We start from the raw sequence: 25,233 nt of genomic DNA, 5'->3' as shown, positions 1-25,233 counted from the left end.
TAAACAGTAAAGCTGGTCGGGAAGTGTTTTGGATGGAAAATGCTGACTCGTTGACAACAAAACCTTTTGTGGAAAAGTCCTGGTGTTCATGAGAAGGCTTTGCAGATGCAGGGTGGGAGAGACAGTAAGACTTCAGGTCAGTCACTAGGCTTGGACTGGGGGGAGGGCATTCACGTGGCATGTGGAAAACCCAGGTTGAAGTCCCCAATCCAAATCAAAGCAGAGCAGGGCTTTGATCCTTCATCTTCCACCGAGTAGGTCAGGGCTATGCTGTATCTAGCTTTTTGCAAAGAGGAATTCTCGTTTTCCGGCCAGCCCTATTAAGTGGACGGATTCACTAGAGCAGCGGTTCTCAACCCATGGCCCATATCTGCTTGCAGCCCAATCAGCCCCCAGCTGCAGCCCATGTGACATCCTCAGGGCCATACAGGTATTATATTTATTGTGTGGGTGCAGCCTACATAACACAGAGAGAGCTGCCTATGTGGCCCATAATGACAAATAAGTTGAAAACCACTGCACTAGAGCAATCCCGATGGGTCCTTCTTTTGCTGCCTATAAGTAGAAGCAGACATAACATAGCCCGATATATGGATTGTGTATTGATTATATTGATAAAAGCAATTACTTAAAAATTACCAGAGGGTTGACAGGCCCCAAATCAGGACCAGTGTTATTAAAATTACTGTTCCCTTGGGAACCCTGCTGTGCACAGTTGTGACACTCACACTTTAGGAACGCTTTGGTATCAATGAGTTATCGCAAATACATTTAGCAAAGTCACAAACACTCGAAGCCTGCAAGGTAGGTAGAGACAATACGGAATGTCCATTGGAACATCCATATACTTGCACCATCCCTTGCAGACCAACCTGAAATGTTAGTCATTGTCTTCCCCCTCACCTTCCCCCTCATCACCAGTGGCCATCAGCCAGGCACCTCCCCACAGCTACATCTCTCTCTTCCTGCCCACAGGCTGGGTACAACCTTTATAATACATTATGCTGATGCCACTCTGTCTAATGCCTGCTCAGTAGGATTTCTCCCCTCTTCCGTGTTTGTGTTTCCTCACCCTACCAATGTTAGGGTGTCCTATAGGTTAGTATATTAACGAGCTCACCTTTTCGTCAATGTGTTGCTCTGGTACCCGTGTGATCAGACATTTGTAGATATTCTATCCAAAAGCCGGTGTTAGCTTATGTTCCTGTGGTTGGCTGGTGTCGTTATGGACAAATTCCTCCCTTACACATTCTATTCTCAGTTCTCCAAAACTTTGGGGTGGCTATTGGGCCATTTATCTGTGCCAAAGTTCATAGGCTGCAAGCCGCATGCTAACTGCTGAAGCCAGTGTCTTACAGGAAACAGCCCTGTGGGGTTGCATTACTGCTGAATAAAATAAATGCTGAAGCGTGATCTATGGGCTATAGACAGAAATTGAAGTCCTAATGCAGCCTGGCATTGAGGCTGATTCTTTTCTTACTGGGGGGGTGTAGTGAGGCAGTGGATCCCCCACAGCCCTGCTGAGGGAAAGCCCTTCCCCAACCCCACTGTGGGCTGAGCCGCTGGGTCCTGTGCCCGCCCCTCAGAGGTCATGGAAGAGCCTAGCCTGCCTTGTGCCTGCTACCCTGAGGATGACTGGCCAAGCCTGTCTTGTGCTCGCTACCCCAAGGAAGAGCCTGGCCTGCCTCGTGCCCGCTACTCCGAGGAGCCACTGAGCCCACCCTCGAACGCGTACCCGGAGGAGCTGATGGTGTCTGAGACCGCTGGCGACGCCTCGACGACTCAGGTACCTGCCGAGGGGGAAAGGGGAAGTAGCCCGGGGGCAGCCGACCCCAGTCTGGCTGCAGCACTGCCAGAGCCAGTGTCAGTGTGTTGCGGCCAGGATCCCCACTGACAGCAGCGAGTTTCTGCCGCTGCTAGGGCCCCAGGCTGGGACGCAGCGGAGTGGGAGGGCCTGCGTCCCCCCTGCCACCCCTCCAGGGGCGGCAGACTCCCCCTCCCCCTGGCCTGAGGAGGCCGAAACCTACTAATACTGACTCTGGGGCTGGGATTCAGACTATTGCTGCTCAGCCCTGCCTGCAGGCCTGAGCACACCAACTCACCATTTGCTGCCTCGCCCTGACCTAGGGCCGGGCTTAAGGCAGCTTGTAGCGAGGCGGTGGGATACCCCATGGCCCCGCTGAGGGACGAACCGCAGCCGGGCCACATTACAGGGGTTTTCAGCTTGAAATTTCAGCTCTTTGTGTTTCTAGCAAGTGGAAATAGTTTGAGGGCAACTGCTCAAATGCCACAGACTCGGGCATCCATCAGCACCTTCGGCTGTAGTGGAAGCTGTCATGTTATCGTAATGTATATTAATAGGCTGGTTTGCGTGTGGAGACAATCTGCAGTGCGCGCTGTTAAGGCTGATGCACTGGTTTGCTGCATAGCAGTAAAGTTGCGCTCATGTCTTTGCACATTTCCTTCATCAAAATATAATAGGGCACACAGTAGATGTTCGCTCTCCCATCAGTTTCACAAGCTCAGCCTCTCTCGACCTGTGGATTTTTAACTGTGAGTATCAATCTGACTGTGTGCAATGTGAAGACAACAATGTCACCTGGTAATGGTTTGTTCATCATAGCGTCTCTTCAGTGTTGACATCAGATCTTCCCAGTAATGGATGTGAACCACTCGGGGCTGAAAGGAAAGTGGGTCAGTTCTCAGCAGGTGTCGCAGATTCCCCTTTGTTTAATTCACTGCCAGTTCATTGCTCCAGCTAGGTTCTAACTCTTGGAGACTGCTGGCTTCCAGCTACCGCGTGTGGGAGCATCTTAGCATTCACTTGTCACTGGCCCCCCTTGAACTCGGCAGCTTAAATGCTCTGGTCCAGCAAACTGGCTCGCTGCGTGAATTTCACCACCATTGCTGCTGACATCAGTGATTAAAAATAAGGATTTACTACTTCATGCGGTGGTGTTGTAGCCAGGTCGGGCCCAGGATAATAGACAAACAAGGTAGGGGAGGTAATATCTTGGACCACGTTCTGTTGGGGAGAGAGCCAAGCTTTCATGCTAAGCAGAGCTCCTCTTTGGGTAATAAAAGATATTAGCTCCCCTTGTCACTCTTTTTACTACTTTGACACTTCTGAGCCATGCTTCTGTGAGCAAGGAGCTGGATATTACTGGACTTGTGGACTGCTCTGTGGGTGATGAACAAAGCCCCAAAGTTCAGACAAGCATCCCTGTTCAGGAAAGAAAGCAAAGCATGGGCTTAATTTTAGGCATATTTTTAAGAATTGTCAGTGTCGATGGAGCTTAATCTCATGCTTATAGTTAAGCAAATGCATAAGTGCTTTCCTGAGTTGGGGTCTATGTTGCAATTACTGAGCCAATCAGCTATTGCCCTGTGCCACCACTGAAGGCATGATCATCTACGAGAGCAGATGGTAGATAAAACTTTATGGCTGCTGATGCTGTGAAAGAGGGCAGGCTGAGATTATCAGCCCAGGATTTCCTGAACTGCCTCTCTTGTAAATTGATCACATCTGAAGCAGAGTGGCTGAGACACAACGCATGCAGGCCCTGCTATGCCATTCGTAGGGTCACTTGTGCAGAGCAATGAATCTGCACTGATTCCAATGCAGCTCTGTTGGTTAACACCCATGGAGGATGTGGCCTGTTTACACCTGTACCAGTGAGTGATGTGCAACGGAGAAATGTCCCCAGATCGGTTATTTGTAGCTAGTGCTTAATTTGTAATGGAAGAGGTGCCGGGGCTCAAGCAATTTCATAACTGATGTGGCAAACCCACAGGTGCCAGGGCTCTGACTTGCCCACCCCTGGCACAAATTAAGCACTGTTTATAGCCGCTATATAGGATAAAATTTGACCCTGGGGCCTGAGTCTCATTTACACCAAGGCCCCTTTATACTGCTCCTTCAGGGTCAACAGGCCTGAATGCAGACGTCTGTATCTGATCAGTGTATTAGGCGTGTTCCCTGAGCCTGCTCCGTAGAGAACAGATGTCTTACAGCTGCTGGTTTCAGCCATTGCTCCTTCAGCTCAAGCTTTGCAGGCTGGAGCCCGCTACCCTGGGCCATGACCAAAATGGCAGCCATCACCCTGGAATATCCTTCACTCTCCACTCGTTCCTGGTGACTGCATTGTGGCCCTTCTGTTAGCCCAGAACGACCTCATCACACATTGCAATAGAACTGCCAACTGGTTTAGACTTGAAATTAGGTGAAAGTTTCTAACTACCAGAGGAAGGAAGTTCTGGAACAGGCTCCCAAGGGGAACAGGGGGAGCAAGAAACCTAACTGGCTTCAAGACTGAGCTTGAGAAGTTTAGGAAGGGGCTGGGATGATGGGACAGCCCACAACGGCATGTAGCTGATCTGAGACTGGAGATGGGACACTAGATGAGATCTGAGTTACTGATGAGAATCCTTTCCCAGGTGTCTGGCAGGTGGGTCTCACCCACATGCTCAGGGTCTCACTGATCAATATATTTGGGGTCAGAAGGGAATTTTCCCCCAGGTCAGATTAGCAGTAACCCTGGGTTTTTTTTGCCTTCCTCTATGGCATGGTGTGTGGGTCACTTGTAGGTTTAAACTAATGTAAATGGTGGGTTCTCTGTAACTTCAAGTCTTTAAACTATGATTTGAGGAGTTCAGTGACTCAGCCAGAGTGGGTGGGTGAGGCTCTGTGGCCTGCGATGGGCAGGAGGTTAGATTAGAATCATGATGGTCTCTTCTGACTTTAAAGTCTATGAGTCATGCAGGGCCAGCTCTAGCCGTTTCGCTGCCCCAAGCACGGCGGCACGCCGTAGGGGGCTCTCTGCTGCTTGCCGGTCCCACGGTTCCAGTGGACCTGCCGCAGGCGTCCCTGCGGAGGGTCTGCTGGTCCCGCGGCTCTGGTGGACCTCCCGCAGGTGAGCCTGCGAATGCTCCACCAGAGCTGCGGGACCAGCGGACCTTCTGCAGGGACACCTGCAGGAGGTCCACCGGAGCCGCCTGACTCCCTCCTGGCAACCGGCAGAGCGCCCCGTGTGGCATGCCGCCCCAAGCACGTGCTTGGTGCGCTGGGGCCTGGAGCCGGCCCTGGAGTCATGGCCAGGCTGGGGTGGGCTGCGTTACAAGGGATGTGACTCCGTACAATGGCAGGCTGCAAGGCATTGTCTTGCAAGGACCAAATATTTTGGGGTTTCTCTGCACAGCTTAATGCCTCCAGCCTAGCATGGTCCCTAAGGAGAGTGACACCGCCCCTGGGATTCTGCCCAATAAAGGGGCAGGTTAGCAGCACTCCTTTGCACGGGCCGCAGCCATTCCCAGCACAAAGGCAGTTGGTGTGGTTCAGTATCCCACTGAAGGAGATTCTGTGTTGCAGCTGGCTTGCTAGCCTGTGGCGGGAGAGAACTTTGCTCCCTTCTATCCAGGGGGTGACTCTGGGGATTTCGAGTTCACCTGCACTTGCCTTATGACTGAAAGTCCAGTACAAAAGGAGCACAAATGAACAAACAGAGACATCAGTGGGAGAAGTTGCTAGTGATGTGATGCAACAGAGAGGGGCACCTACGTCCCTGCCCTGCAGGAAGGGGGTTGCAAAGAAATCACTAGCCAGGCTGGGAAGTTTGTGGGTTACAGGGGAGTGAAGGGTGGCTGAAAAATAAATGGCCAGAGGGGCAGCTGGTGTCAACTGTTTGGGTTCTGTTGACATCAATAGAGCTATGCCAGGCTGTACTAGCCAAGTATATGGCCTGTGACCTCAATGGAGCTATGCTGGGCTGTACTAGCTGGGAATATGGCCTAATGACTGCAATGGAGTCATTAAGGTGAACAGATATCAAGGGTGAAAAATTGGGACAGGGTGGGGGGTAGTAGGCACAAATATAAGACAAAGCCCCATATATTGGGACCATTCCTATAAAATGGGACATGTGGTCACCCTAGGAGCTATGCCGGGCTGTACTAGCCGGGGATATGGCCTGTGACGTCAGTGGAGCTACCCTCCTTTATACTAGTTTGAAGAGCTGGGCCATAAAACAACCCCCCTGACATGATTGCACCTCTTAGCTGAGACATAGAAGGGCTTTTGTCAAGAGCGAGGGGTTAAGCCAGAGTTCTGGTCATTATCATGATTCCAGTAGCAACTACAGCCACCGGCTGAGATAGGGGGTCTATTGTGCTAGGTTCTGCACAGTAGCTTGTGCCTAAAACGCTGTATTCACACAAGGTGACTTGGCTCAGGGAGGAAGTGGTTTTTTGACAAATCGTCACATGCTGCAAAAAGGGAATTTCAACTGCTCTTCTCTTCAGATTCGTTGAGAATCCGGTCACACCCGTGCATTACGCTTCCTCGGTAAAGTAATTGTTTTAGAACCAATTGGCCTGTCTCTCATTTACACCAAGCCCTTTTTATCCCAGTGTAAAGGGGTCTTAATGCAGGTGTACTATAATTTAGTCCCATATTAAGGCCCTTTTACCTGGCTGGTGTAAGAATCAGATCCTTTGACAACGTGACTTGATTAGAGGACGCCCTGGTTTTAGATTGCTGCCATGTCGGGGAAGATGGTGGCTCTTGTTTGCCTCGTGGTGCTCAGCAACTTACAAGGTAAGACAAACATTTTGTGTTCTTTCTCTTGAAAAAGGCGCTTGCTTCACATTCCTCTTCCAGCTGTCCTGGCATTTCTCTTTATGGTTCTAAGACTGATCCTTCGCAATAGGCAGGTGCCTTTCTATTGCAAGTTCTTTTGCGGAGCTGTCGCTCCAAAACCTCTCCATCCTTTTTGGATCTGGGTTGCAGATTTGGGCTATGTGTATGTGTGCGCCTGCTAGTGATTTGATCCTTTCTTAAACTTCCCTGCTTTGTGCTAGATAAGTTTTATCTTGGAGGACTGGGGGTGGGGGAAAGGATAGCTTGTTGGTTCCCTTTAGCGTCTGGCTATAGAAGTGACTAAGATGGTGACAATCAGAGGGAGGGAAAAATATGTTGGGACTTTTCAAAAACTTCCCATCAAAATTTCTCATCAAAATTTGAAATTCTGATCCAGTGTTTTGCTGACATTTCTTTATAAAGTGGAGCACAGCTGCCTGTTCCTTCCAAGTTACAGTTTTCTGACTCATCACAAGAACAGGCTTAGAAACTTATTTTTGTTTTTTAAATGAAAGCCCATTTTTTCCATCACAGAGACCAAAGCCGAATGGCTCGCAAGAGTCTTTTCATCAAAGCTGCAGAGAGATTGTTAGAACTCATTAACTGTATTTAGCTGGCGAGCTGGAACTACAGATATTTCCTTACCCTGCCTAGTCTTTGTTCACTGAGGTCAGTTAGAACCATGCCTATGCACCAAAGGGCAGAAACTAATCCCAGCCCACAGACTGGAAAGCTCCAGAGAAAGCTTCTGGAGTATTTGAGTCTCCAAGGATCTAGAAGCTCATCATTTTTTATCATTGATAACATTTGTTCCTGTACACACTTAATTAAGGCCATCAAAACCCACACTTCTGGTCAGAAAGGGTTGATTTTTCCTCCTGTGTACAGCACTACAGTGATCAGGGGAATCAGACAGGGGTTTTGCTCTACTTACTCCGAAATAGGGATTCTGTTGTTGTCAACTCTTGTAAGTTTGTTGCAAGTCTTGGTGTTTTTCTAAAAATTCCCAGCTGCTGGAGCCCTGTGATTATGTGAGAATCTCACTTTTTAAAAGAAAATTAAAGCTAAGTTTCTAGCCCTTGTGGTTGTGGAGAAAAGCTTGAAAATATGATCCATAAACATTCAAAACCCAGCAGACACATGAAGAAGACCCCCAAATTAATATTTTAAAAAAGACAATCTCATGCGTGAAGGACCTTCTTTGTTTCTCCCTAAATCACAGAGTTGGCAATATGGCGGCGGTGGGGGTGGGGTGCGACAAGTTGAAAGTCCCACTTTTTAGAGGCGTGTCAGTGCCTTCAATGCTGGTGTATTTATTAATCCTTATGTCATCCATTACATGCCTATGGCAATCATATGGTGTTTGTGGTTGCCCCCACCCCCAATAATGGCCTTTTGTGGTAGTTCTGTGTATGGGAGAAGATGGCCCAACTTAGTAGACTGAGTTGAAACAGCAAAAACCACTCTGTCTCATCATCACGCAGCAGCTTACAACACAGCAGCAACGGTGAAGCACATACAGCGAATCAACAGACCATAAAGTGGTAAAAGGAACTGAACTTCCCCCAGAGTCAGCAGCAGTCATGTGTAGGGCGTTTTGCTTGATGCAAGCAAGAAGCAAAAACAATCACCCCTAGCTCTTCTCACCTATGGATTTCAATGTGCTTTTTAAAGGTGGTTGGTACCACTGTCCCCATTTCACAGTGGGAGAAACTGAAGCACAGAGAAGAGAAATGACTTCTCCTAGCAGGACAGCCAGGAAAAGAAGCCAGGTCTCCTGAATTGCAGTCCAGTGCTCTAGCCACTAGGCAATACTTCCTCCAGTGAATAGAGCACACTCTGTTTGCTAAATTATCAGTTCAAAATGTCTAAGTTATAAATATGAATGTGTTCAACACACCTGATGTGTGTGTATGTCTGTCCTCTCCCACTCTGGTGCTGGTGGGGTAACAATCTGCTATTGCTACCAGCTAATGGAGTTAGTTACTCCTTTAGCTCAAGTGTGAGACATTGGTTCTGACTGCTGATAATCCCTGACCCTAAAGATGACCCCTGCTGGATTCGCTACTTGGGTCACTCATGAAGATGCTCTTTCCATGATTTTAAAAAAACCAAACAACTCCCTCAAAAGATGAAATGGCCTCTGAGAAAGGAAATGATGGGGCAGGAAGTGGGTCAGCATAAAGCAGCCTCTCCTGCTAATTCTGGGCGATTTCTAGATGGGGTGAGTGGGTGGAACAGGAAATGTAAAGGGTGAGACCATTGTATGTTGGTTATTGACTAGGACCCCAGAGAACAAATTAGGGGCAGGAGAGGAAATAAAAAGGGGTGCAATCTGTCAGAGAAAAACTTAGTTCTCACTTTTTGGTTGGGTGCAGCAGAGTCAGATACTTTATTTTCTCAAGAAATAGAAGGAGGGAGTGCGCTAGGACACAGGGTTTCCCCCTCCTAGGCAGGTCTCTCTACAGGTAAACAATTCCAGCAGCATTTATACTTTGTTACATACAATAATAAGCAACAGCTGCATTTCGTTTATACATAGGTCATCCTGATATCTTATTTTTCTCACTTCTATTTAGATGCCAGTCTACATTCCTCATTATCAACATAAGGTCACAAGAACTTCTCACACAATCCTCACTTCTACAAATCTTGCGTTATTAGGGTTACAGCTGGCCTGACTCTTGCTAACAGAGACTCTCATGCATTAAGATCCCCTACAAATCCCTGTCAGTTCTTTCTCTACTTCCACACCGCCCCTCCCCTTTTGTACTTCTAGTACAATAAATATTTTCAAACCTCCATTTGCATTAAGCCTTGGATATCAGACTCTATGTCAGATGTTTCACCCTCAGGGGTTTTAACTGGATGTAATGACAATGCATCATTAGCATGGGCATGAAAGGTATCACTTTCATTACATCTTTTACAACAACAACAACATAATCCTAAACTAAATAACAATAACACAAAAACCAGCATTCCCATCATAATAATATGATGGGGTTGTTGGACAGTTTTAGTCGCAAAGCACAATACATCATACTTAGTACATAAAGTAGACACTCTATAAGCTGTATGAAAGGCATTCTTTTCAACTTGATCCATATTTTGAAGCATAAGAATTTGCCCTTGTACTTCAGAGATTCTTTGAACCTCTGATAAAAATGGAAGCAAATCTTTGAAATTGATCAGGCACTACTCCAGTCCAATTAAAAGGTACCTGGAACCTAAGGGCTACTTGTAAAATTCTATCTGCAGGCCAGTAAATAATGTGATTGCCTGCAGCAGTAGTGAGATTAATATGTATATCTCGCAACATGGTGGTTTCAACATACCCACAGCTATCATTAGCTTGAAAAAGTAGGTGTCCTATCAGGGTAGTTCCTTGTCCCCTACCCTCCCAGCAAATGTTGTGAACAGTGACAACTTCCCCTGGCTTCATTTTACGGATACACTGAAGCTGTGGGGGTTCTAATGACCAAAATATCCATTGACTACCTATTCCCATCCAAATGTCAGGTGTTATTCTAAAGGCACTGACTATAAATCAGTTAGGCATACCAGGGGTCTAATCTCCCAGATGTCATGGTGAATCATCCAGTCCCACGTGCATCCACCCCATGGATCCGGCAGGATTTGGTATGTGGGAGCCCACGCCCCTCTAACTGGTCCATATGCTTGGGATGAGCACTGTGAATGTCCACACTTCCACCCAAGTCTCCAAGTATGTCTCCATGGCCACAGATCAGATCGTATTCCTGATGTGTCTGTAAGGAAAGTGGGCTACGCCTGGTGCTCAAGATCATTCCAAATGTCCATCAGCTGGTCATTCAGGAAATCTTGAATTTCTGAACATGCCAGATCCCACTGCAATGCCTTCCCAGCCTCAGTGATATTCAGTACCATCTCTGTCAGCAACTTCTGGGTCATAGAACTAAGGGCGGATATAACATGTAACTCACCAAATCCAGCCTGTACTTGGGTTAGCTGTGCCCCAGAAATAAGGCCAGTGGCCTTCTCTAGTTGGCCCAATTTCTCATCATGTTCTTGGCTTTTAAAAATATTCCAAATCACTGCTGCACTATTGGCCCCATCCCATAGGGAACCAGTCAAGTCCCTCTTTTTCTAGAGGAAATAACCCAGGCCCTCTGTTGTGCTAATCTAATGGCAGCTCCCTGTGAGCAATTTGGGTATGGAGAGGTGATCTGGAAACTAGATAAGGGCAATGTAAATTTGACAGTCCCTAGCGTTGTATTAATCACAGTCCATCGATATTCTAATACATCTCTCTCTGGTGTAGGACTATACCACATCTGTTGGTTGTACATCTTTATATACTTCCAGGAGGCATTAACATTAATGGCATAAGAGGGGGTGTATTGCAATAAGGTACAGGTAACATTATTAGTCACTGGAATAATTTCTATACAGGTGAAATTTCCAGTGGCAAAACAAAGTCTTTGGGTGTGTGTTTGATTATTCACTAATTGGGTGACCAAATAACAATAAGGGTCTCCTTCATGTAACACACTGCAAACTCCAGGAACAGCCAGCATACCTACTTCACTATGGAACCCATCAATTTCAATTACAGATTCTTGGGGTTCATTTGCAGTGATATCCTAGATTTCTATTTCCACTGATCCATTCTTTTTCCACTCAATTGTTTGCTTATATGGGATATCCTGAACTTTAAAAAAAGAAATTTTTTTCCCAAACAATCTTTAAATAAATCACTAAAGTGTGAAGGCCTTGGCCATTGGTTTTATCAAATATATGGCATTGTCTGTGTTTGGATGTATCACAGGGGTAATAGTGTAATGGAGGAGATGGCAGGGGCAGTGGCAACAAGGTGCCTTTGGTACTTGTCATTTAAAATCCAATTAGGGAGGGCCACAAATGCTGAAAGATTTATCGAGACCACAGGATGCAGCCTGTAGAATAAACCCCAACATCCAATCAATACCACATTCCCAAGCAGGGTCCCACAGATTTCTTCCTGCCAGTGTATAATTCTTTGTTTCTTCACCAGGGTCAGTTCTTAATGTCTTTTGTAGTCAGGAATCCCTGGACTTTGATGGTTTCAATGGAGCAAGTGTTCCTTCTTCTTTTTTTCTTGAAACAGTCATGGTTCAGCATCATACAGGGGAGAGGTTACCAGCACATCACCCTGTAATGGTTTTGCTTCTTCTAGAAAAATCCAAAGACACAGTAGGTCTGTCAGTGGACAAGAGAAAAGTTACTAGCACTTCTCCATGTTCTTTTTCCCTGCTCTCCAGAAGGCACAACAGAGCTAGAAGGAGAAATAGGCTAATCATCAGTAGGAGAATCCTCCCAAGGTGGAGGGGTGTTTTTGCAGTGAGAAGCATGGGTCCAAGCAGTCAGTCCTTGGCACTTCACAGAGGTGTTGGTAGTTAGCAGGACTTAATAAGGGCCTTTCCAGCATGGAGCCAAAGCAGTCTTTCGTTGGTGGACCTTATGTAGACTCAGTTTCTTGGTTTCAATGAATGACAGGGCTGATAGGGTCTTCTGGGTAGCACTTCTTTTACCTGTGAGAAAAGAAACCTAACACATTTCATTAATACCTGGCAGTGTTTTGCAGATCTCATAGCTGCTTGAGCACATCCAAGCCCCGCCTTTTCTTGATTGTCAGCCAAGCCTTAGCTGTGAGCAGTGTCCTTGAATGGGGCCAGCGTCTTATCTTTGGACTGAACTTGCTAGCTAATTTTTTCCCCAGTTAATTCGTTCTGTTCTTTTTCCTTCTCCCCTTCTTGGCTTCTTTTAACCTACAAAGGAAACTTCCACTCTTTACTCACACACCTTTTCCCAACAATGAACACATACATATTGCCATTATACAGTACAGTCATCTTATTATTCAATGTCTGCCACATATACCCTTCCATTAAAATAAATTTATTACAGAGCTTTGGAGCAACAAGCCAGGACAAGCACATCCACTTTGAGAAGTCCACTCACTACAACCTCTGGTGTCCAATAGCTTCCCATCCTCCCCAGCCCTCTGGCTGGAAATCTGAGATAGCCAGAAGGATCCCATGTACAATATGGGGAGCGGGTTAACCTTTCATGTCCTTGCTTCCACAGACTGTTGGAATGCAAATTTAACAACAATTTTTCACTTACAAGATCTGGCCAATGAAGCTTATTTTTCTTACTTAAGCAAATGTATTAGACTTTAGTATATCACATTTTCCTGATTTATCCAAACACTGTGTATTCCAAGTTGAACAAGACAAATATCTGCATTTTAATTTAACCTTTTGTTTGATTTTAACTAGACTATTCTATAAAAATATTAAACACAACAATTCTGGCCACAAGACAAACACCACAAGACAGGATTTAGAACACAAAACATAATTTCTATTGTGCCAGTAAATGCATGGTATGCTAAATGCTGTTCAGCTGGCATCAGTTTTCTCTGATTATCAGAGAAAGACAAAAAAAACAGAGGTCTACCCCTTCTGGGCAGTCAGTCATTGCTTAAAATATACAAATACCCTTGTTGATTTCAGGCAAAACAGAGGAATTACCCCATATTTTCTTGTATTTATTTCATCAGCAGCCCAGGTTTCAGTGGCTCCTACCTTATCAGTTAGATAATTTGCATTAATACAGATGCTTTCTGGTTTGCTTCTGGATCCAAAGCTATTCACAGCTTAAAGATTCTTACTTAAAAAGGGACAATTAACTTTACCAGAATTTTGATTGTCTTTTTACTTCTAACTCCTGCTTTCAAACACACAATGATCTGAAAGAAAACACTACTTATTGTAGCCCCTTAGAGTCTAATAGGATTTTAATTAAATAGCACTGTATACATTTCTTTAGCTAATTCGACTAAATTGTTCATAGCCAAATAATTGCAATCAAGTAATTTCTTTGCCTGAATTTATTTACAAACATTTCAAAGACAGCAAGAACTTTTCTCTTTAGCATTTTTACAAACTTCAACTGCTGTTCCCTCCAGCAACTACAGAGTTAACTTCTTACTCTTTCCTTAAATTGCTTGTTTCTCAACGGCCTCTTTTATCAACTCAAATCACCATTTCAAGTATTGTCCTGGGTATTTGAAATCCCCACGCTTACACTTACTTACTCCTTCCTTCCACTATGCCCTCAAAATTTCCAACCTGTTTTCCATTCTATCTGTTGCCTGCCCACTTGGGCCCAATCCCGCTTTCCTCGCTGAACCGTCCCTTCCATGCGCACTGACTTGTTCCACTACCAATTTAGCTAGGAGGGTGGGCTTCTCAGCTAGCCCCCACCCTTCCTGGTCTCTTCCCTTAAACATTCCTACTCACAAGGCTACCCGAGTCCTCCCTCGTGTGGCTTGCCACCTGGGCAAAAACGCATGGCCCATTGACTTTTAACTATTCAATTTCCTTTCGTGACAAACACATTGCTGCTACTGCTCCTGCTGCTTCCAGATCTTCTTGTAGCCCATCTGGGTCAGGAATCCGCTCCTTAGAGCGGTCCTTGTCCTCCAGCTGCGCAATTAACTGTGCCTTGGTGAACTTCCCAATGCATAACCCTCTCTTTTTGCACAGGATCACAATATCCTTCTTAAGGAGATGGTGATAGGCCATCACTTCACTGTTCCCAAGTTGCTTTGGACTCACAGGCCTGTGTGCTTTTAGCTCCCCCATGGTTTCCAGGAAGAACCCCTAGTGTGCCAGCCTTTCTAGAGGTTACCACTTCTTTGTAAGGGTTGAGCTGCAGACTCCTCCGCCCTTGAGACTGCTCCTGCAATCTCAAGGGGAACCCTGCTCCTGCAAAAGTCCTTCTTTCTCCCAGGGTCGAGCGGCAAGCTCCTCCGCCCCTGAGACTGCTCGCTGCAGTCCTCAGGGACCCCGTTACTCCAACAATCCTTCTCGCTGGTCACACACTCCCAGAGGTTAATCGCCCCCTGAAACTATCCCTCTCTGAGGCTGGTCCTTGGTATCCCCCCTTTGTTTTACTGCTCCCCAGTCACTTACTGCAAGAAGCGCCATTCACAGAGTGCAGTACATCCCACCACTGCCACCAGTTGTCATAGAGTCCCCGAGTGATGCACTGGACCTGCTCCCCACAAAGCACAAATGGTTAAATTTTGACAAGTCCCTGAAGGACCTGTACTTGCTTAGCCAGCGCTTCCTTTTCTGCCTGGAAGTCCTGTCTCAAGGCCTGCAACTTGCCCTGGGCATAGGTTTGAGTTGCTGCCTGGTTCATGATCTATGCTCTTAACTGCTCAATTCTAGTTATCAAGTACACATCTCTTCCCTTTTCTCCAACTTCTCTATTGCCCAGTCCTGCTACAACTGGGGGTAGATCCACCTGCCACCCTTCCTGGTCAACCAGGGTGGAGAGAGGAATGCTAAACCCCTCTTCAGTTCTCAGACTTACTGCAGCTGAGAGTGGGCACACCTTTAATCATGCAATCCTCAGCATATAACACCAACAGTACCAGGCAAAGCAAACATAAAATAACAAGGGTAGAACAAATAGATGGTGTGCATTCTTCAGGGGACTCCTCTCCTCTCAATTGCCCACCATACTGTGACAAATTTCAATCACCAGTCTATCCTTCATGTCATGTGATCAGGCTGACACTGCAGGATCGTTGGAGGAAGATAAAGAAAAACACACCATATGACTGAATTTTAAAGCTTCATTAATAAAACAATAGCAGAGAGTGTTGGGAACGCTCCCACATCACTCAGGTACAAAACATTAATGCCCCAAGCCCTAAGCCACTTTCATACTCACACACGTACGTCCAGACTAGCGATGTCTGTGTATAACGTTCAGAGAAGGGGGAGAGGTGGACGGGAGATTATCCTGTATACAGCTTGCCCAGAATTTCCAACATGCTTCCTCTCTTGGCATGGCTGTTCTTTTACACCCTGGGATCTCCTGGGGCATCTCTTTCAGAGATTCCAGTCCAGGCTGGCTGCCTGTGGCTTCTTCAGTGTCACCAAGCCACACCGGCTCCAGGGTCGCAAAGGCAGAGTGTTGGATCTCACTGGGCAGTTAAGCTTTGCAAATGTAATCTCAGTTCTGTAACTTGCGTATTGCTTTTGGTTCGCCTCTGTCTATATTTTTCACAGCCAGCTGAGGCCGAAAGCAGTTTTTTTTCTTTGTACTTAGCATGGTCTGTGTTGATTCTTAACCTTGAACGCAGAGCAACTTTCTCTATCTCTGGGCCAAGCTGAATTTCAAATTAACCCGTTCCTTTCCTCAGTAGACAAATTGCTTCCACTGTGGAAGCCTTTTTTTTTTTTTTTTGTGATTAAAAGCTCCTCTGAGATGTATGATCTTATCTAGACTGAAGGTATGTTCTAGTGGGCATCGTTTAGATGGATTTTCATGCGTGTAAAGATTCCGATTTTCTAAATATCTGCAGGTTCTAGGACCATAATGTACGTACATGTAATATGCTGGGGCACCCTTAGGGAGTGAGACTGCTTAGACTGTCTCCTATCCATTTTCCAATCCCACACAGGGAAAACACTCTGTTCGCTAGTGGCTGATAAACTAAGGATCTCACCCTACAGGGCACTCACACAGGAGAGGCACATGGAGAGAAGAAGGGGGAGGGAAGATGGGTTCACACACTCCTAGACCCAGGTAGCTTCCTCAAGGGACGATGCCAGGCCGAGTCAGCCCACCGTGGGTCGGATTTTCTACAGATCCTCGAGGTGGAGTTACTGGGCTTGCTTTAGAATATTTCTGGTCACGAGCTATTGCTTTGCAGAATACTCCGGGTGTTTTCCTGCAACTCTCATTCACACTGTGTACACACACACACACACACACACACACCAAGGCTTCTGTTTCTAAATACCACGATGCACCTATACCTTATGTCTGGACTCAATACACTTTCCCTTATGAGACAGTATAGCAAAGTGATTACCCGTTCCTGCTCTGCGGGGCTTGGAACACCCCAGGAGAGGGCTGTGGCTGAGGCAAGAAGCCTGGGCTGATTGGGGAAAGTAGGCTCAGCTGTGGCCATGCCCCAGTCAGGCCCAGCTGGCCCCTGTAAGAGGCTGAGAGCCAGAGGCCTGAGCAGTCTCCATCTGGCTGTAGAGGGAGAAGGGCCTGGCTACAGGGAGTTATACCTGAGTGAAGCAGGGCTGGGGAGCTCCTGCCTGGAAAGCCCCAGGCTGTGGCCTAGCATAAGGCCAAGAGGTACTGGGAGTTGCAGGGGGCAGCCCAGGGGTAGGTCAAGGTAGCAGGTCCAAACCCCTTTGCCTATGATGAGTGGCTGATACTGCAGTCTGCCCCAGGGTGCAGGGGCTAGATGGAGACTGGGCAGTAGCCAAAACTGAGGTGAAGTGGGGATAGTGGGGTGGGGGTTCCCCAGGGAGGGGAGAGCCAGATTGGTGGGGGGACTGCCAGGGGGCAGCACCCCAGTTAAAAGGGCACTGGGGTCCAGGGAGGGACACAGGGGCCAAGAGGACAGGCAGATCACTGGCCTGCAGAGGGCGCTCCAGAGCTAGAAAAAGAGCTAATTCCCAGGAGTCACTAGCAGGAGGTGTTGCAGGAGTGAGTCCACACACCTACTGAGAGTAACAACCCCTCAGCACCGGTGCATACCTAACGCATTTCCCTTATGCATTAACCTTGTTGGGGGCGGCCAAACTAACAGTTCCCCAGCACCGCTCTACATCTGATCTTGTTGCACAGTCAATAAGTTCAGATGGCATGAGCCCAACAGGGACAGACGGCTCCACGGACAGTCCTCTTCTGATACTCCAATAGAGATTTGAAAAGGTCTCTTACCTCTCTTGTGACGCCATGGGGTTCAAAGGGGAACGATCCGTAGCAGCTGCTGTCATCTCAGTAGGCATTGCCAATCCGGGACGAGCCCCCAGATTGTTGGAGAAAAACTTAGTTCTTACTCTGGTTGGGTGCAGCAGAGTCAGATACTTTATTTTCTCATGTAATTGCATAGAAGGAGGAAGTGCGCTAGGACACAGGGTTTCCCCCTCCTAGGCAGGTCTCTCTACAGGTAAACAATTACAGCAGCATTTATACTTTGTTCCACAAATCTAAGCCCACACTGGAAATAAAAACAATACTTTTCATTTCTGTAGCAACTTTACTTACCAAGGAGCAAAGAATGCTGACCTCAACTGAATCTTACCACAGCGCTCTGGGAATTCGCTGGGAATCATTACACAGATGGGGAAACTGAGGCACAGAGTGAGGCAGTGACTTGCCCAAAATCAGTGAGTTAGTGACAGTGCTGTCAGGGTATAGCCAAACTTGGCAGGATCCACCTGCTAGAGCACATGAGGAATATACTGGTGTATCAGTTAAATCTCCCCTGGCAGGAAGAATATCCTGTCCCTTCCTTGCTGCTTCATTGCAGCAGTAGCACTTTGTGGGGACTCCTCTCTGGATGAGCGGCTGCTGTGCATCGTGAGAGATGTAGGCTGGAGCAGAACAGGGGCGTGAGTTTCTGCACTAGCCCAGGTGCCCACAGGGAGAAACAGTCCGTTTTGATTTTCCCATGCACCAAAGAAATAGTTCAGCCAAAAATCAACATTTTTCTCATGGAAAACGTCTTTCTTTGCAGAAACCACATTTGCCGTTTAACCCCCCGCGGATATTTCTAGGATCTCGCTGGTGAAGTTATCCCAATAATTTCAACATAAGAAAGCAGCATGGCAGAATCCCGCCCCTGGAGATGAACAGCCTGTGCCTGCTCTCGAATGCCAGTTTGGGGCACTGACCCCAAGAAATGGGCATCACCCTCGTGCCAGTCTCCCTTGTTTCTGCACTTTGAGACCTGGCTACCAAAGTCACAATGCTCTGTTTGCAGCAGGCCCCCTTGGACACCAGCAGGCCCTTGTGCATATTATATTGTTGCTGGGAAATAAATGGTCAACAAGCTTTTTAAGTACAAATCTCAGAGTGGTTCAAGACCTAGTGGCCCCCAATCAAGGCTCTGTTTTGCTAGGGACTTTTGCTAGGGACTTATGTTACAGCATAAGAGTCCCTAGAGCGAGGGCTCTTTGTGGCTGTAGATCTGTGATACTGGGCTCAGACATCCCAAGGGGAAGAACAGAAGGTTAGGCCCCCAAAAAGGAGCCGCTGAACCAACTGATTGCTCGGTGTATTGTTGTGCTATGGGAGTATACTGAATAAGGGCATTTGTGAAAGCTTCTAATGGTCTGAATTTGATGGTCATTATGCGCTATGTATACAGACTGTGGTTAAACTGGACTCAAGGAACGCTCCATTGTAGAACAAATCAGCATACAGTCAGTTGGTTCCATTGCTCATTTTGGGGGGCACAGTCTGGAACCTGATTGTTACAAGGGCTCAAAGTCCTTCACAAAAGAGAGCGAACAGCATTATCACCATTTTACAGGGGGAAACTGATGCACAGCAAGAGGTATTTGCACTAGCTTGTCCCAGTTCACCCAACAACTAACTAAGAGTAATGCTTGTTCCTTTCTTCCCATTGCAACCCTGATTTTTGTCTGTTGACAGCTTATGAGGCTACAGAGGTGCCGATCAATCAGGTGAATGGGATTGTCCATGGCACAGTGTATCTAAACCCCAAACAGTCAGTCCCAGAGAAATACAAGCAGATCACCTGGTGGTTCAAGTAGTCCCTGAAGATCCTGACTAAAAAATGGGATCAGCCAGTGTCTTACCGCAATGGCTCTTTTCATAATAAACTGTGTTACCACGAGAATCACACCCTGGAAATTAATCAGCTGCAGAAGCAAGACAGCGGCACCTTCCGGATGGAAGTGGAAGACAGCCAAAGCAAGAAGTCAGATGAAGATATCCAACTGGATGTGTACGGTGAGTCGGGAGCAGCATCTTTGCACAAGGGTCAGGGATGGTGAGGTTCAGGGAGCTAGAAGGGCCCCAATAATGCACCCTCCTCTCCCCACCCTGAAATGCCCACAAGGCAGCGGAAGGAGCAGGTAACAGCCTGAATGGGATGAAGAGGTTCCCAGGAAATGGGCCAGACCCTCAGCTCAGGTTCTGGGTCCAACACACCATCGCCAGAGCTGCTCTATCTGGAATCTTTGTGGCTGGGGATTTAAGGGGAGGGGTCAGGTACCAACCTTAATGACGTTCCTGTTTTGGGACCTCCCACGATGGACCAAATGGGAAGAGAGGCAAAAGCAGATTGCTGCCCTGCTGGCAAAAGTTGGGGTAATTGAGCCACCCAGACATCTTGGAGGAACAGCTACACACACGCCAGAAAGCAGGGGAGAGCAGCTAGTGAGCGCCAGGAAGGCCACTGGGGGAGGTGGAGGCTCCATAAAAGAAAGGAGTTGATAATCCCCCAGGCTAAGCTGGTAAGGGCCAGGAAGGATGGTCTTGTAGCCAGGGCTCTGGACTGGCACCCAGGAGATTTGGTTTAGTCACTCAGGCCAGTGTTGCCAAAAATGACTAAGGATTTGAGATGCCCCATTTTCTGGGCACACTTTAAAGGGACCTGATTTTCAAAGTGCCGAGCATCTGGGCTCTGAAAATCGGGCTCCCACAGGGGATCCAGAATTGAGGGACACACAGTCACTATTCATGTTTAAAAATCTTGCTTCAGACCTTGGCCAGGGGGGTCTCTTGGTGCTTCAGGGCATGAGGATGTGGTCATTGAGTCCTGAGAAGTGCTGGGGTGATGGAGGCTAAGCACCCAGACAGAGCCCAGGGTCACATGCACTCTGCTAGGTGAGGTGGTGGGTAGACAGGATCAGGGGGGATACACAGGGAATTTGGTACTGTTGATCTAATGTCTGTGATCCAAATGAGAGCTGCATTTCATGACCCCCAAAATGCGGAAGGAAAACGATGACATCTGAAAATGTTCTCTCCAATGGGAAACATTTTTAAATGAGATTATTATAGTTATCTTATCAAAGGGAAGGTTAAAAGGTAACTCACTCTTAAAGCAGTACCACCACACAGAAGATCTCTGAAGAGCCCTCTCTTATCAAGCTAGCAGATAAAGGTAGAACAAGATTCACTGGCTGAAAGTTGAAGCTAGAAGAAAGTTTTGTATAATTTCGTGTTTGCGTTTAACGGGGATGGAAATGAACCACTGAAGCAGCTCACCAAGGCATCTGGTGGATTCTCCATCACTTGAGGTCTCCACGTCATGGTTGGACCCTCTGTGTAAATGATACACTCTCATGCAGCCACCGGTCAATGGGTTGGAAGCAGGTGCCATTGGGTGAAATTGTCTGATCTGCATTACACAGGATGTCAGACTAGATGAGCATCATTCATAGATTCCAAGGTCAGAAGGAACCATTGTGATCACGTAGCCTGACCTCCTGGATAACACAGGCTGGAGACTTGCCCCAAAACAGTTCCTAGAGCCAGTCTTCTAGAACAATGTCCCATCTTGATTTTAAAATGGGCAGTGATGGAGAACGCACCATGCCCCTGGGTAAATTGTTCCAATGGTCAGTTACTCTCACTGTTAAAATTTTACACCTTATTTGCAGTCTAAATTTGTCTAGTTAATAGATTCTCTGTATAAAATCTATACAGGCAACACCCCCAGCTGGTATAAATCAGTTTCATTGGAGCACCACCAGTTTACATCACCTGAGGACCTGGCACAGGGTTAGATCTGTCAGAGTTTGGCCTGTTGTTGAATTTCTCTTTTCTCTGTTTCCAGAGCCCATCCCTAAGCCCAGGGTGAACATCACTACCAGGGTCTACAAAGATGGAGAGTGCAAGGTCACCCTGGAGTGCACTGTGGCTGCCATCCAAGTGACCTACCGCTGGTGTAAGAATGAAAAGGATTTAGTGGGCAAAAATAGCAGCACACTGGACGTTGAGTTAAAGTCAGAAAGTGACGCATCTTACAAATGCATCGTCAGCAACCCTGTCAGCGAAGAGACGGGCTTCATCTATTACAGAAGTCCTTGCACATGGAACGGTAACATTCACTTTGCTTTTGTTTCTCTTGCTGCGTCTATCTGGCTGTGGAGCCTAGCTATGCAGCCACTCGGGTTAGGGCTCAATTGAAGCAGGGCAGCCATGGTTTTGGTGACTCTTGAGGAAGAGTCTTGTTCACTGACCCCCAGTGTGTATTTTCCCCCATGGGAAAGCCCTTGCTTCCTCTTCGGCGGCACTTTAGTGGCAGCTCAAAGAGGAAGAGAGGGACTGAGGGTCCCGCCGCCGAAGACCCAGACATACTGCCCCTTTCCATTGACTGCCCCAAGCACCTGCTTCCTACGCTGGTGTCTGGAGCTGGCCCTGCCCAGACGATTAGCCACAAGGACTGTGCCATTGCAGCTGGGCACTGGGTTCTGGAGCCAGCAGTGAGGTTCTGGGATCCTGTGTCAATAATTGGGGGATCCTCTGGGTTTTGGGAGTGTCTCGTTGGCTCATTCTGCACAGAGAGGAGAGAAACGTCATCCTGGGTGACTGAAGCAGCAAGGGGCTCACTCTGCACCCACGGGGGTCATGGGAGGGTGGAGCACTCAGGCCAGGGACAGGGCTGCTTTCCCTGTGTTTCACTGGGCATCCTCTCCTTGCTCCCCTCTCCTTCGACCCTTGCTCAGCCTTGGCCCCAAAGGCTACCTCCTCCTGTGGGTATTCCATGGCAGGGGCAAGGCAGCCCATTTGTATTATTGTTAATAAATAGCTGGCGCAGCCTATAAATAACAGGCTCTTGTCTTGTTTCAGAGAAAAACTCAGCCGTGACCTTGTCCCTGGCTCGGCAGACGGCTGATTCCATCCTGGCGTTTGGATTTCTCCTCCTCGTCCATAACTGGGTCTAGGGCTGGGGAGTCAAGAGAACACAACGAACCCCTCGATTGCCTCCGCCTGGTGAAACACACAAGACCAAAATGAACACCAGAAATAATAGCGTTCGACAGCCATCCACCATCTTGCCAGCACACTGGGGATTAAACTAGGGTCTTCGAGAACTGAGGGGAAGATGATGTCGCGGAGACAAAGCCCACTACTTGGGTGCTATAATAGACTCACCTCTGCAGATGAGGGGTGGAGGGGAGGATCCTGGCTGTTTTCTGGACAAGAGCAAAGGCCCTAAATCAGTTTAAATTCAGGCTATTTATTCCTTTCTTTATTGGGCTCTGAAGAATCCAGTTTAAAAGTGCAGCTGCTCCAGGTTGTGGAAACAGTTGCCAACTTTCACACGGTAAATAAGTCCCCAACTTTTACAATAAACCAAAAATCAAGTTAATCCCATTTCAAAACAAGCCAATCCCGAAGTACCCCAGCACGCTATGGGACTAGATCCCCCGGGTGTGCAGTCTGGGACTGTGTTGGGCCCACTCATTGGAGCCAACTTTCCCCAGCACTATTGGGTGCTCGCACTCCCCATCCCTGGCCCTGCCCCTGCCCCATTCCAACCCCTTCCCCAAAGTCCCTGCCCCAACTCAGCCACTTCCCTGCTCCTATTGGACCTCTTCCCCAAATCCCCGCCCTGGCCCTGCCTCTTCCCCAAGCACGCTGCATTTCCCCTCCTCCCCTCTCCTTCCCAGCATTTGTCATGCAAAACAGCTGTTTCGCAGCACAAGCTCTGGGAGGTAGAGGGAAAAACCAGGCATGGAGCACACGCAGGGGCGGAGGTGGAGGTGAGCTGGGGTGGGGGCAGGGCGGGGAGCTGCCAATGGATGCAGAGCACCCACCAATTTTTCCCTGTGGGTGCTCCAGACCCGGAGGTGTTACATGTTACAACCTGAGGGATTTTGCATAACAACCCGCCACTGTTCTGAGTACCCGGAGAAGCTGTGGCCTCCCTTTCCCGAGGGAATTGCACGTACAAGCTAGAGCTGCGGGAGAGCTGGTCTCTGTCACCAACAGAAATGGGCCCAATAAAAGAGATTACCTCCCTCGCCTTGTCTCTGGCACTCAGCAATACATAAACTTCATTCAAGAAGGTTAACCTGTGTTCAGTAGGGTATGTCCAGGAAATTGCCACACCTGTGACAAATTGTGAGGGATCTGGGAGAGAGGAAACAGTCCTAGGAGAAAGAAATAGCTGGGAAGCCTGCAGCAAGGTCAGGGCAAGGAGCCTCCCCTCCCCTCTCTTCCCAACCGAGAATGAGCAGGGAGAAGGGGACCAACGTACTTCCTCCCAATGGGAGAGCTGCAGATTCCTGTTTTAAGAAGAAAGGTAACAACTGCCTGAATTAACCTGCTCCAGAAAAGGGAGGGGGTTCCTGCCACAAGGAGAGATGGAGGGGTAGCCCAGGCCCAGGGCACAGGGGGCGGGCTTCAGAGCAACCCCAAATGCCAGAAGAACCTTTGCTTTATTAAATATGTTTGTTCTGGACTATTTGGCACCAGCTTTTATTAGTAAACTAGTGCCCTGGAGAGTAATATTGAGTCAAGCGGCCTGAAGTGGAGTTCCTGGGTTCCTGATAAGGGAAACTGAGGAAGGGAATAGCACACTTAGCCAGGGCAGTCACACCCCATGACAGTAACAAAAGGAGCAGAAGCATGAAAGCAAGAACGAGTAGGAAACAAAGAAATACTCATGGCACAACCGTGACATTGGCAGCTTAGCCCACAACTCACGCTGCTTGCTTGTTGCTGTGATACTTTGGGGAAACCTCTCTAATTTATGACTTTGGTGTGAAGTTATGAATTCACTGTATGTACCTTTACCAAGCTGCAAACTCCATATGGAATGTGCAGCCTTTTGGCATCTCTGTTGTCCTTTCAACTCCATGTCAGAACAGGAGGGGGTAGGGGCAGCTGCCTAATGGTAGGGGGTCATTTAACTTAAGTGCTCGCCCTTTGAAATGTGATCACTCTTGACAATGGACTGGCTCCAAATTAGGAACACTAGGTTAGCCAGGGTGAGGTTGCCTGGCAGTGAAGACACTTTTTGAGGGTGACAGGGGAGTCACCTAGCAGACGAGACTGAAAGGTTATGAAAAGGGAGGCACTGATCTAGTTGGGGATTTTGGGGATCATTTTTCCTCTGCTCGAGAAAGATAGGAGAGAAGCAATGGAACATGTAGGTGCTTAGGTGGGAGCTCTGCCTACCTAACTGCACATAGCTGGATCAGGCACTGAATTAGAATCCAGAGTTCTAGTCTCAGCTCTACCACTGACCTACCTTGGGCAAGTCACTGTGCTTCTTGGTGCCTCAGTTTCCCCTCCTAACTTTGTCTGGTTTATTTAAGCTCTGCAGGTCGGGGACAGTCTGGTTATAACACCTAGCGCAACAGGGCCCTGGGCGTCCTTGTGGCCTCTCACACGGCTATCGTACTAACAATACCATTGATTGTGAATTGAGACCCTTTTTACTGGTTAGCAGATCTTTACCTATTGCCCTCAGCATGTGAGTCTGCTTGTTGGATGCAAATGTTCAATAGCTGGTTTCGATGAGCATTTTTCAGGAACTGTTCAGTTTCAGCTCTTTCTGATTGACGGTTAGTGACTGGTTGCTAGGTGCCATGATATCATTTTTGCTCTTGGGTTAGGTACCTGAAACTGTCTTAGAGAAGTACCTGGGATGACATTTTAGGTGACTAACCATTTACAGTAAAAAGCTAAGAATCTTTCAAGATTAACAAGCATTTTCATAATGACCTGGGAGTTCTCCAAAGAATCAAGAATAAGAT

The 25,233-nt window shown here is 47.6% G+C and overlaps 1 protein-coding gene across 1 annotated transcript; it reads left to right on the top strand.

Moving 5' to 3' along the window:
* Window positions 1-6,316: 6,316 nt before the first annotated feature.
* Window positions 6,317-24,173, top strand: CD48 (CD48 molecule). Its single transcript, XM_032792050.2, has 4 exons — window positions 6,317-6,592; window positions 19,145-19,465; window positions 21,300-21,563; window positions 22,316-24,173. Exons 2-4 carry the CDS (start codon window positions 19,405-19,407, stop codon window positions 22,408-22,410), a joined length of 420 nt encoding a protein of 139 aa, XP_032647941.1. The 5' UTR covers window positions 6,317-6,592; window positions 19,145-19,404; the 3' UTR covers window positions 22,411-24,173.
* Window positions 24,174-25,233: the final 1,060 nt, after the last annotated feature.

This window comes from Chelonoidis abingdonii, chromosome 11 (genome assembly GCF_003597395.2).
Source record: "Chelonoidis abingdonii isolate Lonesome George chromosome 11, CheloAbing_2.0, whole genome shotgun sequence".
NCBI lineage: Eukaryota > Metazoa > Chordata > Testudines > Testudinidae > Chelonoidis > Chelonoidis abingdonii.
Note: the sequence above shows the minus strand (reverse complement) of the source record. Positions and strands in the feature narration are given on the sequence as shown.

Excerpts from the sequence above, each read along its gene's own strand:
- CD48 (XM_032792050.2), top strand. The coding sequence starts at position 19,405 with ATGGAAGTGGAAGACAGCCAAAGCAAGAAGTCAGATGAAGATATCCAA. Across the intron at positions 19,466-21,299 it reads TATCCAACTGGATGTGTACG|AGCCCATCCCTAAGCCCAGG; the intron begins GTGAGTCGGGAG and ends CTCTGTTTCCAG. Across the intron at positions 21,564-22,315 it reads AAGTCCTTGCACATGGAACG|AGAAAAACTCAGCCGTGACC; the intron begins GTAACATTCACT and ends GTCTTGTTTCAG.